This window comes from Augochlora pura, chromosome 5, assembly GCF_028453695.1.
Source record: "Augochlora pura isolate Apur16 chromosome 5, APUR_v2.2.1, whole genome shotgun sequence".
Lineage (NCBI taxonomy): Eukaryota > Metazoa > Arthropoda > Insecta > Hymenoptera > Halictidae > Augochlora > Augochlora pura.
Genome location: NC_135776.1, coordinates 12,119,469 through 12,133,541, shown reverse-complemented (window position 1 = coordinate 12,133,541; position 14,073 = coordinate 12,119,469). Strand labels below are relative to the sequence as shown.

The 14,073-nt window shown below is 34.7% G+C and overlaps 1 protein-coding gene across 1 annotated transcript; it reads left to right on the top strand.

The window, feature by feature from the left end:
* The first annotated feature begins 652 nt into the window (after positions 1–652).
* On the top strand, positions 653–13,333 carry LOC144469829 (trypsin-1). Its single transcript, XM_078180500.1, has 6 exons — positions 653–774; positions 3,108–3,196; positions 3,326–3,467; positions 6,725–6,838; positions 7,152–7,304; positions 12,980–13,333. The coding sequence occupies exons 1-6, from the start codon at positions 673–675 to the stop codon at positions 13,133–13,135; spliced, it is 756 nt and encodes a 251-aa protein (XP_078036626.1). The 5' UTR covers positions 653–672; the 3' UTR covers positions 13,136–13,333.
* The last annotated feature ends 740 nt before the right edge of the window (positions 13,334–14,073 follow it).

Below are 14,073 nucleotides of genomic sequence, written 5' to 3'. Positions count from 1 at the left end.
CTGTGGCGATCTCTTTGCTAAGCGTCCACCAGTGTGTGTCGCGATAATCAAGCGATAACGAAGAAAGTTATGAATCCAGCTCCAATTATTCATAATTTTCATTTGTTTGTTTCATTTTGTCTTGACCTCTAAACATTTTATAATACATGTATTAAAATTTACGAATATAATTTCATTTTCGCCATAATTACAATTTAAATATCAAATTGTAACGAAATTTTACGCATGACGGATATAACCGTCATGACACAAAATACCACATCTCCATGACGGATATAGTCGTCAAACACACTTAACTGATTAATTCGCTTTTCCAATAATACAATCCACTTCCATTTCACGTGAGATTTCCACAGTCTCGAAACCGAACGCAAGTTCGCACGTAACACCATTTCGAAGACGAAGAAGGACGGGAAGCAAGGGGGAAATTTTATTCCGCCGAATCCAAAACGGACAAGCTGTTTTTTCTCGCGTGAATCTATCGTGAGTGACGCGCAGAGGAGCGGGAGAAGGGAGGCTAGCGAGACCGGAAAGCTGATCGATTACTTTTATCGAAATCAATGTAATTTAATGTCGATAGCAAATCTCTCGCTTTATCAGTTTACCGGCGGCCGTAGACAACTATGATTTTAAAGGAAATATAGTCAGTCAGTTGTTGGTCTTGCAAGAAGCATGTGGCTCGTACTTCTCCTTGTTACCTTTGTTGCCGCGAATCCTTTGACACCGAGGATTATTGGCGGAACTTCGACGTCGATCGAGAAGTATCCGTATCAGGTATAGCTTGGACGCTTTAATTAGTTTATTCGAAACAAATTTCATTTGCATTGTTATGCTTTATAGTTTTTCTTTTATGGAATAGTAAGGAGAGAGGATGTATTAATGGGACGTTTAAAATATTTTCTAATGAAATAAAAGAAGATGATGCTTATTGATGAGTCATTCGTTTTGTATGAATTTCAAGTTAACGTTACTGCAATTTAAAATAAAAGACAAAATAAGAAACGTTGTTGTAATATTAACTTAAATTTATTTTACATACTCAGGCTTACATTTTTACAGGAAAGGTTGTTGATAATAGCACATGAGAAGTTTAAAATAGTTAACGATGATTACACACAGTCGGTCACATTGGAAATTATCCAGCACCGTTTTAAAAAACTTGTAAAACTGGCAATCTTATTTATGAAAGTAATTGTTTAGAGTAATACGATGACACGTAATTTAAACATTTATAATCTGTATAAATATATAAAAAGGCTTATTATCAACGTGAATTTCAATTTTCAAAAAGGTTGAAAAAGTAAGATTTTAGCAACGTGTATCCTAAGTTGTATCCCTGTTATAATTTTTAGAATACCTAATTACACGGTTTAGAAAGTGTACTGCTGAAAAGTTGGATATGATCATTTATAGAGTAATTTCACTGCAGCTTAAAAATTTATTTATTAAAGAAATGAATGCTTATAAAAAATCAAATGCATCGAGGACAGTAATAAAGTTTGGTGTTTGTTGACACTCTTGCACATGCTTCGTACACTCAAATCGAGCATTTCAAATATTGCATTCTATTCTCGAGGCGATCTTGTTCACTGAAATTGCAGAAGCAGTCTTCTTCATTCACCGATATACTAACATTTTAAAATGTATTTTTAGAAGCATTGTTTACTAACGCTTTCGCGGTACGATCTTTATTGGTGTTATTTTTCTTTCTTTGCTAATTGTCTTACACGTCTGATACCCAATCGAAACGAGGACGCTTCAAAATGGAGGACGCGTTGGTCCAATTCGTTTTCGACATTTTTCGGAAATATGGTAAAATTTCCATTCCTTTTTAACGATATCAAAAGTCTTTTAACTTTTCCTTAAATATGCCTTTTAAATATTGCAGCAGGAATTCTGAAACGTTTACAGCATTCATTCAAGCCATACTGTTTTTAATTAAAAACCTCGATAACCTTTTCCATATTTCCTGTGCTCCATTTTCCATAGGTTCTTTTGGACATAGTTATCTAAATAGAAATATTGTTTAACGTAGGGGTCAATACAAATTGGTTTTAAAAATTATGGCAGCACGATGTGGGAAACTTCGTACCAATACGATTTAAACTACTTGCTCGCTACTTCGAAAAACGTGATTATCTAACCTCAAAATCAATTTTTGTACGCTTTTAGAATTCTCATAAGTATTACACCCAATCTAAGCTAATATTAGCATTAAAATAATCGGGATTGTACTATTACTAAAATAAATAATGCGTATTTAACATTGCTAGAATTTTACATTACTCTTACCTATTTTGTAGAAATCAGCGGGGACAATAAAAAAAACGTTCCTACGTATATAAAATGTTAACAACTGTTACGATTGACTGAGCTTTTAAGAAACATCGCTAATTGCGCGGATTTTAGGGATGCAGAACAATTTTCCACTTTTTCAAATGATGCAAATTAGATCAAAATATCCAAATATGCATATCTTTTTATCCATAATTTCTTCATTAAAATGTAAATCGAGTAACGCGTTCACCACCTTTCTTTACAAAAGGAATAATATTTTTTATTTTTAATTCAATATTAGCCTTTCCCCAGATTGTTATCTTTTCATCCCATCTGCTTGCTTTCATCCAAAAAGCACATTTTCCCAGTGTGAAAAATCCATTAGATCGTTTTGTATCAGCATAATGTCTTCTCACGTCTATCCTAACAAATCGAATTGAAAACAGCTCAAATAAATATCCTTTTGCAAACATAAAATAAATATTTTTCTCTTATCGAGAATCAGTGCATCAAATTACAACACGGCCGTAGATAAATATAAAACTTTACGGGCATCTGAAACGGAACATATGTAAATTTTCACTCAAAGATCGTGTTAATATTGCAATATAATCATTCGTATCATCCTCAATTTATAATGCCAAGAACAAGATACTTAATTAGGATCAGTAAAAAATGTCCGAAATTAACAGAAGGAGCAATTGAAAAAAATGAAAAATTACAAGATTATTTGTACGATTTACGAAAGCATAGCAATGTAATCTGCGATAATTAAGATAGACGGTAATCATGTTGTGACAATGAACGAAGTAATCGTTTCCGTAATACAGGTGTCTATCCACTTTAATGGGAAGTTTATATGCGGAGGTTCCATAATCAGCTCGGACTGGGTGCTAACGGCGGCGCATTGTGTCTATGGGTTTGTGTTGATTGAGTTATGGAACGACGCGAGACCAAGTAGATAATTTATTAATTACTGGGACGCGAAATTGCTAGTTCGTAAACTGCATCGTACGACGATCCGCGGTTAATTGCGATTACCTTGCAGACGCGCACCCTCGGCTTTCCAAATTCGTACCAAGAGCACCTACAATAATCAAGATGGCACCGTGATCACCGGAATACGGAAGATCATTCCTCACGAATTGTACGATGACGATTCGTTCGAGTACGACGTTGCTATCATTAAGGTAAGTCTCTCCACATAAACGCTTCTACGAAGTAATTCCTTCGTTAACTCTTTGCACTCGAGTGACGTCACTGAGACGACGCTAAAAATTACGTTAGAGATATGGTTATTGTGATCTGGTAACCAGCACTGGCCTATGTTGCCATAGAGATGATTCGCGCATGCATCAATTGTTTTTTTGCGATCTGATTCTCGATCTAGCAGTCGTGTGCAAAAGGCGTAATTCTATGTCGTTGTTAATACTTCTTTAATTAGATATTCGCACCTACTCTTACTATCACAAAACTCGCGTATTCCACTCAAATCTTGAGAAACTACTACATTATTATTGAAAGAATTTTCACGATATCAAATTTCTCTATATTCGATAAATTGTAAGATAGTACAAGTCTTCTATAAGCATGCACGTTCAATCTCATAACCAAATATCATACCGAATAAAAATAATATAAAATACGTTCAAACAAACGTCTTCATTTTAAAGTTAGAGAAAAGTCTCGAGTGCAAAGTTAATTATCCTAAAACTCAAATCGCGAAGATATCTTTACATTATTTCGTTCGATCATATTCAACGATTTGATTGCAAGACAGTGTCAGAGTAGAGAAGTGGTGACAGCGGATAAGATAATGCTATTTTGTTATGGCTACATCAATGTCAACCATTTTTCCTTGTTTTTATTTCGATATTCTCTCAAATGTGTCATTCAGAAAATATGATAACTGTCATGTATTATTATCATATTTAATTCTGTTATTAGTTATTAAAGTAAACAATTAAAGTGAAAGCATATATATATATATGCGGTATACTAAGAAAAACATATATAGCTAATACTACTGTATATGTTAAGAAAAATAGATATTAGAGAGAGAACTGATAATTTAGTTAGGAGAATCCCAACCTCAACATTATTTGAATAAACGAATTAGTTAGTAAAGTAAACGATTAAAGTAAAGTGTATATATACGATGCACTAAGAAAAATATATATGCAGCTAATATAGACATACTAAGAAATATATATATTGAGAAAAATGGTAATTTAGTTATGAAAAACTTTTTTCGCGCAGAATTGCCTAAGAGGTTATACAGAGAGAACACCAAGATAAATTCCAACATTTTTAGGTTGCTTCAGAATTTTGTTACTTCGAGGATACAAAATTTTTGCCAGTAACTAAAAATGGAATTATTTTTGCTATAAATAGTTCCTCTAATACCAGGAAGTCATGTTTTTGAAGATTGTGTATCTACTTTGCTAATCTTTCTTGTGCTGTATAGATAGGCTAAGATCGTAACCAGTATATAAAAATTACAACTGATACAAATAGGTAGATTACGGAGAAGAGTACAGTTAATACAATAAGATTGTAATTTTTTCATATTATCTCATAATTATGTCTTGAAACGAATAATGTTTTTGGGCAATTGATTGTATTTAATGCGTTGGTCACTTAAACGTTTTGAGATCTTATTCGTAACGTCCAAAATTTACATCTTTTTCCATCATTTATCTCTGGAAACGCTATTTTTTGAAAGACATCAACATGTTTTGAGATTATATAATTTACTTCTCTTTTATTTATTGATAAGCCTGTAAGTCTATAAATGAAACAACTTACCAAGTGCTAATGGGCAAAGTGAGCCGGAATATGTCCCAATATGTGCCCGGAATTGTTGTAGAATCACGTGTTTCGGCACTCGATTGTTTTTACAAAATTCCAACGCAATCCAGTTGGAATATTGTATACTTTTTCTAAAGAAAGTCAATACATATTTTAGCCAATGACTTTTTAAAAATTCGGCCTATAGCTGGCTCAGTGAGATCAGGATTAAACAACTTTTTCTGTTTTTAATTATTTCAAGATTATCTTCTGTTAACCTCTTAGACACGGCCGTATTTTGCGCGGGGCTGTTTCTCTGTACGACAGAGTTCGACGCGTAAATGATACAGCACTGCAAATTAACTGTAATTTGTCTTAAAGATATGAGACGTATACTTTAACTTTAATCATTTACTTTAAAAATTAATAATATAATCGAGTGAGGTTCGTTGTAATATAAGATTATATTCTTGAAAGTCCCTATAGAGGTACGTCGTTCATGAAGATGACATCTGCGAAAGCCGCTATAATAGCGCATTGTTCCTGAGAGGTTAGAATATGCAACTAGTACGGCACTAGATGCACTAGAAATTTAAATAAGATAGCTGCAGTAGATTATAGAAAAAATTTAATATTTATAAAATATAATATATAAAGGGTTTTCCAGTAAGGGCGGGTCGATTTTGAAATGGAATGAAATGGGCTGTGTATGAGGTATTAACGAATTTTTTTATTGGAGAGGCCCATGTATGCCATTGTATATGGAATATGACATCGTTCAAATGTTCCCAGCGGCTTTGCACGGTGGCACGTATCCGAGAGGTCCAATTATCAATGACTTTGCCGCATAGCTCCGGCTGAATTTGAGCGATGGCCTGGGCTATGTTGACTTTGAGAGCGTCGGTCGATTGTGGCTTACTGGTATAGACCTGCGACTTCAGAGAACCCCACAAGAAGAAGTCTAGAGGGGTCAAATCGCACGATCTTGGTGGTCAATTCCAGTCAGCAAACCAACGGCGTTGCCTGTGGTCATTAACTTTGACCTCCTGGGTCAGTTGGATCTTGTACAGGTGTCCAGTCTAGGCGCAAAATTCGCCAAGTTGAAGACTGCGAAAGACCAAGTTCTTGTGCACGGCGAGGAATTGACTGCCTCGGGTTCTCCTGCACACTTTCATGGACAGCAGCGATGTTCTCGACCGATCTGGCTTTCCGTTGACGTACGAGTGTTGGCTGATCATTTACGTTGGAGGGTCGACTTTGAAGGGCCACCGCGTCTACCATAAAATGGGCACAATTTGATAATACAATTTTATCATTTTGGCGTGCTTCTCAATCGTGTAACTTGCCATAGTGATTTGTCATAACTGACTGAAATGCAAACAACAGATTTTATCGACGCATTCAAAACAACATGGCCGCTACAGACTGTCAACATCGATCCGTCCCTATTGGAAAACTCTATAGTATAGTATAGTGTAGTATAATATAGTTTAGTACAGTTATAGTATAGTAACTGTATAGTATATACAGTATATAGTATAGTACAGTATAGTGTAGTATGATATAGTATAGTTTAGTATAGTATAATACATGATATAATATAAAATATGTTTATAAAATAAACAATGCAGTATCTAAGAAAATGCAATTATTCTAGCTACCGACACCGATAAAGCTAGATGGTAAAGCAAAACTGGTCGCGTTGGCGTCTTCCAACAGCGCGGTGCAGACCGGAAGCGTCGCTGTAGTGACGGGATGGGGCTATACGACGGTAAGTTTTTCGTCGTCTCGGTTTCTATGTAGGTCGTTTTGACAGCTGTTGCATAGGTAAACTTTGTTTGACGGTGGCACGGTGCTTTGGTCAACGGTAACGTTCCCCGAGACTGATTACCCACTGCGAACTCGCGTAAACATTAAGGTTTGTTTGTCGATCGGTCGACAATGTTCGATCGTAACGGCAAACATTTCTCGCATCGGCTACTACCCGCGCTCTCGCGTTTGCACTGCCTCGGCCTACCAAGCTGCGCGACTCGGTTAGTCTGTGCCGTTCGAAATCGGCTGGTATAATATGCAATCACTTGCAGGTTAGTGGCTCCGCCTCGAGTAACTTGCAAACCCTGAAGGCTCCCGTCGTTGATCAAAACACGTGCAGGAAGATCTTCGCCACTCAGCACAAGGACGTGACGAAGGCGATGCTATGCGCCGGCAGTATGCAAGGCGGTCAAGGCAGTTGTCAGGTAAATATTCTTCGATGTATCTAAAGTAAGCAACTAAATCGAAAATCCATCTAACAATTATTGTTGGAATATATTTAATAATAAGTTCATTTAAATTTGAAAAACTATAGTCTGGAGTAATTAACAGCAAACTATCGAAACTGAAAACACGACTACTCGCGACAACTCTTAGACTTATTTACTCCTCGACTTCCAGAACAACTTTGCGTTCATCGTTTATAAAATGTTGCATACATTATCCATCGAGAAGATGCGTATTAGGATGTGGTGGAACAGATATTGGTAACTAGTAACAAAAGTTCGAAAAATATTTCGGGAATGTACTGAAAACTTTACTTTTATTGTGAAGAAAAATCAATCGGGTATTGTTACCATCAGGTTTTCGTTTATTATAGTATTGAGAGAAAACTTACTATTTTTTTGTATTTTAATATTATTCAACTAGACTCATACCTGCTTGTAATAGAAGGTGTCCCAGAAATCTTTTTTCAATCAAGAAATGAGATATTCCTGAAGTGATTTGAAGCAACTCTTTCCTTTGCAAAAATATTCTCCAAGGCGTTGTTTATGTGTTATTAACGAAAAACGCTGACCAATGAGGAGCGAGAACCAGGTGGCCGAGTTAACGAGTAGACGAAGTACAGTTAAGATGATTGGCTCGGCCACCTAGCGCCAAGTGAGCTCGAATCTCATTGGTCTGTCTTTTTTGTTAATAATTTGCAAACATAGCAGCGGATAGCATTAGCGCTAAGGAAAAAGTTACTGCAATTGACCTCAGGAACCCTTCATTTCTTGATTGCAAAAATATTTTTGTATATTTAATCTGATTTTTTATTAACCAACTAACTATACCATTACTGGGATATCTATAGTAGTAGGCAAGAGATTAAGAGAAAAATGGTAAATGTGCTTACAAATTTTCCCACAATGCATTTCATGTATAACAATTGATCAATATAATTTTTGATAATCTTGAATATGTCCATCAGAATAATTATCTTAAATATATCCATCAATATAATTTTTGATAATCTTGAATATATCCATTAATATAATTATCTTCAATATATCCATCAATACAATTTTTACTAATCAGAATAATTTTTAATAATTTTGACATGTCCAATGATTACGAGTCTTAGCAAATAATTGTATCACATTGAAAAATTAAAACGTACACTTATAAATTTCAAAACGAAACAAACTAAATAGATAAGGAAGAGTTAAATATGTTGCGTGTTACTAAAAATTAAAATTAAAAGTAAAAGAGGATGCGTATGTTTTTTTTTTAAAAAAGAAAACATTATTTACTTTAAAAATAATTAATTGACAGTATTAAATAGTTAGAATTAATACTACAGGACTTTTCGTTATTTCTTTGCGATTTTTAGGATCCGTCAAATTGACAAGTGCTGTCAACCTAGTATATTAAATTCACACATTTATCATTTGCATATTTCAATTCTTTTTTCGAGATTTCCTGTTTTCCTTCCGCTGAAATTTAATGTGACATTTTATTATTCCATTGGCTCTTTGTTCATTCAAGAATTTGTTCATTGTATTTTTGTGATTCGTTCAACTTTAATCGCGTTATATATTTTTCGAATTTTTTGCACAAGTACCAGCATTTATGATCAGACTTGAGAACAATTGGGTTATCGACGGCTAGGCTTTACGTAGACTTCGTCCGCTGCAACTCTATTCAAGTTTATGCTGACGCTTAGATAGCGGATTTCTATAATTTCTGTTTTCATAGATTTTTGATTAGACACTCGGTTCAAAGAAGAATATCTTTCGCTGAATGGCAGATTCACGGGTGGAAAACTATGCAAGCTCAGAATTTTATTATTTTTCTTTCATTAGTTTAGATATAAATATAAGTACAGATTGCATTGACATAACTATCTGAAGATCTAAATGGGCACTTTTTATTTATACAAAGCCGAATAATAATAACAATATTATTATTATTAAATTATTATTATATTATATTATTATTACAATGTTATTATAACATTATTAATATAATACTATTTCTTTTAATATAATATTATAATACTATATTACTACATTATTATGATGTTCTTATTATAATATTACTATTATCACTTATTAAGGATTACATTTTTATCATAAAACTCGTAGTCAAGGTTATGTCGGGGACTTTATTTTTACCATAAGACGGTAGTCAAGAAATCAATATATCTCTGTTTCTCAATTTTATGAAATTAACAAAGTTTCAGTGTCTTTCGTGAATGAAAATATCCTTTTTTAAGTTTCTTGGCTTTAAAGCGAATATAATATTATTACATTATTAAATTATATTATTATGGTAAATTACAGTAATATAATTTAATAATAATAATGATAATATAACAAGTTTTTACAATATTATATAATAATATTGTTATATCATTGTAGCATCATTATTATATTATTATTATTATTATTCTTTCTGACATTGCCATTTCGAAATTGGCATTAGTTTACAATCGGTCATTCTACCTATTTTTCTAAAGATTCATTGAAATTTTCTTATATTTCTTTAATGGCTACCAAGATAACATTTCTAAAAGAAATTCCTTCTAGACTGTGTTAAAAAATATTAATGTACAAAATCATAAATGCGCGAATCTAAAAAATATCCAGTAATATTTCTGTTAAAAATGTTCGACATTCGATCGTTAACAATGACAGGCTGACTTATATATGAAATAATATTGATCTCCTGCAGCAATAATAAGTTTATACACAGGTATAATTCAAATCGGAATTATTTCTCGTTGAACGAACAGTAATACATAGTATGCAAAATTAAGTAGAAGAAACAAAATTTATTAATTTCTCTTTAAAAGTTAGATAATATATTATTAGTAAATATTATGTTACGTACGGAGATTACTCCCGACGTTTTTTCTGCTCCTTCTTGAGGGTTTACGCTAGCTAACGTCGGCCGGAGCGCGACTCCGCGATCATAATATAAATGTTTAGTCTTCCGACGAACCCCAGCCCAAGGGTTGGGACCACCCGTTTCCGAGTCACTGTATCATCCGCGGTGTAGGCCCCCACGATTCAAACATAAGAAATGTTTAGTCTTCTAACGGACGCCAGTTTAAGGGCTGGGACCACATGTCATCCGCGGGCTGATCTGGTCACGTAGGCCTAGTCCCCACCACCAAATATTCTAGTTCAGCCGCGTATAAAAGGGCTAAGATTTCTCTTCTCATCGGGCAGTTTCAAGTCAAATCGCGACGCGAGACGTAGCAAGATCGAGCCGAGTTCTCCTTCGAGCAATAGTTAACCCCCGCCGACTTGGTGCGTAAACCAGGGAGCGTGTCTTAGGACCATCGCGAATCTAACACTACACTTACGCACTTGTAACAGACTGAAGTTGTTAGATTATATTAGTTTACTTTCAATTCAGTGTACAAGTTATTTCATTCCGTCTCCCAGTTCGAGTCAGTTGTTGGTAACGATCCCACAAAGATACACTTTTGCCGCTCGAGGTGTATCTATTAATCTTTCTTTGAAGTTACGAGGCAAAATTAGAGTCAATCCAAAACCCTATTACCCAATAAGTGGCGACCCGGTGATGAAAGAGGCATCGGCCAGTCCACAAAACCAACTTCCTATCTAGTGGCGACCCGGTGATGAAAGCGGCATCGGCCAGTCCACGCATTTGCCCCCTAGCGGCGACCCGTTGATGAAAGAGGCATCGGCCAGTCCACGAAACATTTTATCTTTACACCTTGCGGCGACCCGTTGATGAAAGAGGCAACAGCCAGTCCGTGAAACCTTATCCTACTAAGTGGCGACCCGGTGATGAAAGAGGCATCGGCCAGTCCACGCATTCCTTACAAAATATCCGCACAAACTCATTAACCTCCGGCCACGTGTGCAGTGGCCCTCGGCTCGTAACAATTATATTCTAAATAAACATTATACTCTAAGTAAATATTATATTCCAATTAAAAATAGAAAAAGGTAAATAATCATCTTTGGTACCTGAGAGCAACCATACGACCGAGGGTTAAAATTATCAACCTACGCCAATGTCATTAACCGTTGATTACTATACATAATGCTCCAGAGGCACGTGTCTGCTGATTGCAACTTCCTGGAACCCGAAAGCACTCGATTAGATTCTCGTTATTTTTGCTACATTCAGATAAATACTTCACGTAGAGTCTAACATAATATAAAAGATAATATCTAACATAGAAACAATACTTGGTTCATTCGATACGGAAAAAACAAAATCGCGTATAATGGACACATCGTCGGATCATTATCTTCCTAATAAGATATTATCGGATGCAATCCAATTAAGTAATGCCCCGAATCGAATCGTTTCAGTCGATTAAGATTATGTAAAGTGTCGCGGTATTATTACCGACGTGTTATCTGCGGGCGATCTTCTATCATCTGTCATGATCTCGGAGCAAACAAAGTTACTGATTTCTTCTTTGTATTTTCACTGGAAATGTTTTTAGGGGCAACTGTGTTGCTTTACACACACACACACACACACTCTCTCTCTCTCTCTCTCTCTCTCTCTCTCTCTCTCTCTCTCTCTCTCTGTAGAATATAGGCTATAGGATATCGAATATAGAAATATAATATACATAGGATATAGAGAATATAGACTATACACTTTAGACTATAGACTATATAATATATACTATATACTGTTACGGCGGTTGTTCATGTGGTATTGCCGTAATGAAGAATTACTTCACGATGAACAACCCTTAAGGAAATATAAGAAGATCGGGGTTGTCATGGAAGCGTTAAATCGACAGAAAAGTAAGTCGAGGGACGGATTTGCAAACTGTATGTCGAGCGAACCAGACAGCCAATTGATCGATCGAACCATTATATTCTGTTATAGTTAATAGTTGTTAAAGTTGTGCTAATTAAATAAAGATAAACGTGATGTCGCGACGGTCGCAGAAAACGCGCAACAATACTATAGATCATAGACCATAGAATTTTGAATATACGCAGAATATATGGAGAATATAGAGACTGTAGAATATAGAGAATATAGAATATAAAATATAGAGAATATAGAATGTAGAATATAGAGAATGTAGAATATAGAGAATATAGAATATAAAATATAGAGAATATAGAATGTAGAATATAGAGAATATAGAATATATTAGAGGGACCGAAAAGTAACGTCGTTTTTTACATTAAATTCGAGCAAATAAATGTTGAACATATTCATATTTTGAATCAATAACATAATCACCCTTGTTATCTACAACGATTTGCGAACGTCTAATGCGTTTGGATAAACATAACAAATGTTTTTGGTTGCAACTGCGTCGCATTGGTCCCCCTTGCAAAACTCGAACAGCTTATACTGCCGAACATGTACCTCTTCTGGTTTTTGTCTGGCCATTTCACCATAAATTGCAAAAAAGACTCTGATATTGGATTATTTATAAGAAGACAAGACGCTCTAACCGTAAAATGTCTTTCGCGCGACGCGAAGTACACGATGAGCCGATGAATGACAAACGAATGTCGACATGCGCAGGAGTGACATTACTCTCCGGTCCGCCTAATATTTTATATTTCACGATTTTTCTTCGTTCGCGAAACTTCGATAGAGAATCTTCCCTCCTTCTGGATACAGTCTATGTTATTTATACGGGGTGTTACAGGGAGACTCGGGAGGTCCTCTGGTACTCAACGGCGTTCAAATTGGTGTTGTATCCTGGGGCGCCATCGAATGCGCCAGACAAGGATATCCTGGAGTATACACGCGAGTGTCCGAGGTACGATCTTGGATAGACGCAAAGCTGAAAAGAGAAAAATGAGCAGCTTTCTCTGCATACCCGGGGCGAAGATTAATTTTTCCTCGTCGGCTGCTAGCACGCTTCATCCAATAGGAACAAAACGGTGATAAAAACAGTGCTATTTTTTCACGCGGTTGCGTCCTAGCTTCGTATTACGAATTTGTATTTTTTATACGGAAAAGAATGGAAAAGATACTGAATACAGTTTGTTAAAATTTATTTGCACAAGGCGTGTTCAATTTTTCACGTGTTTACCCTGCAATTGCTACAGCTATTTATTCAATAATGTGGTCACGAGGTCTATGGAACAATAGATTATTTAATCTATTTATTCATAAAAATATGTTCTTATAAAATTAACTAAAAGCAATGTTAGCCAAGAATTATTTACATTTATCATTCGAATAATTTTGTCATCTCTATTTTAAAAACTTGTACGAATGAAAAATCATAGAAATAGTTTATACAAATAAATCGATAATACAATATAATTTACCATGATCTATTTAAATTATAATTAGTTATAGAAATAACTTAATGGCTTTCACTATTTGAACTTTTAATTAGAGCTTTTATTTATTTAAGACGTTGTAAAATGTATCCTTTCTCTATGAAATATTTTTGATAACTCAGTAAAAACAATAATAAAAACAAAAGACAAAATAAAATATCGCATGCCTTCACGACTCAAACATATCATATGTAAATAATAAAACTATTTGTTAGATTAATTTATTTTATTAATTAATTCAACGCGAACCATAAATAATCGTTACTCGAGTGAAATATTCGACTACGAAGAATTAATTCTATAAAATGTTGATTCGAAACAATTCGAATAATCGACACAACCTTAACAAAACTCTAGCTGTGATCAAACCTCGACGTTCTTCGAATCTGAGAAATTATAATTTGACGATTAATAATCACTGCAAGCTTTATTTACTTATGATAATAAT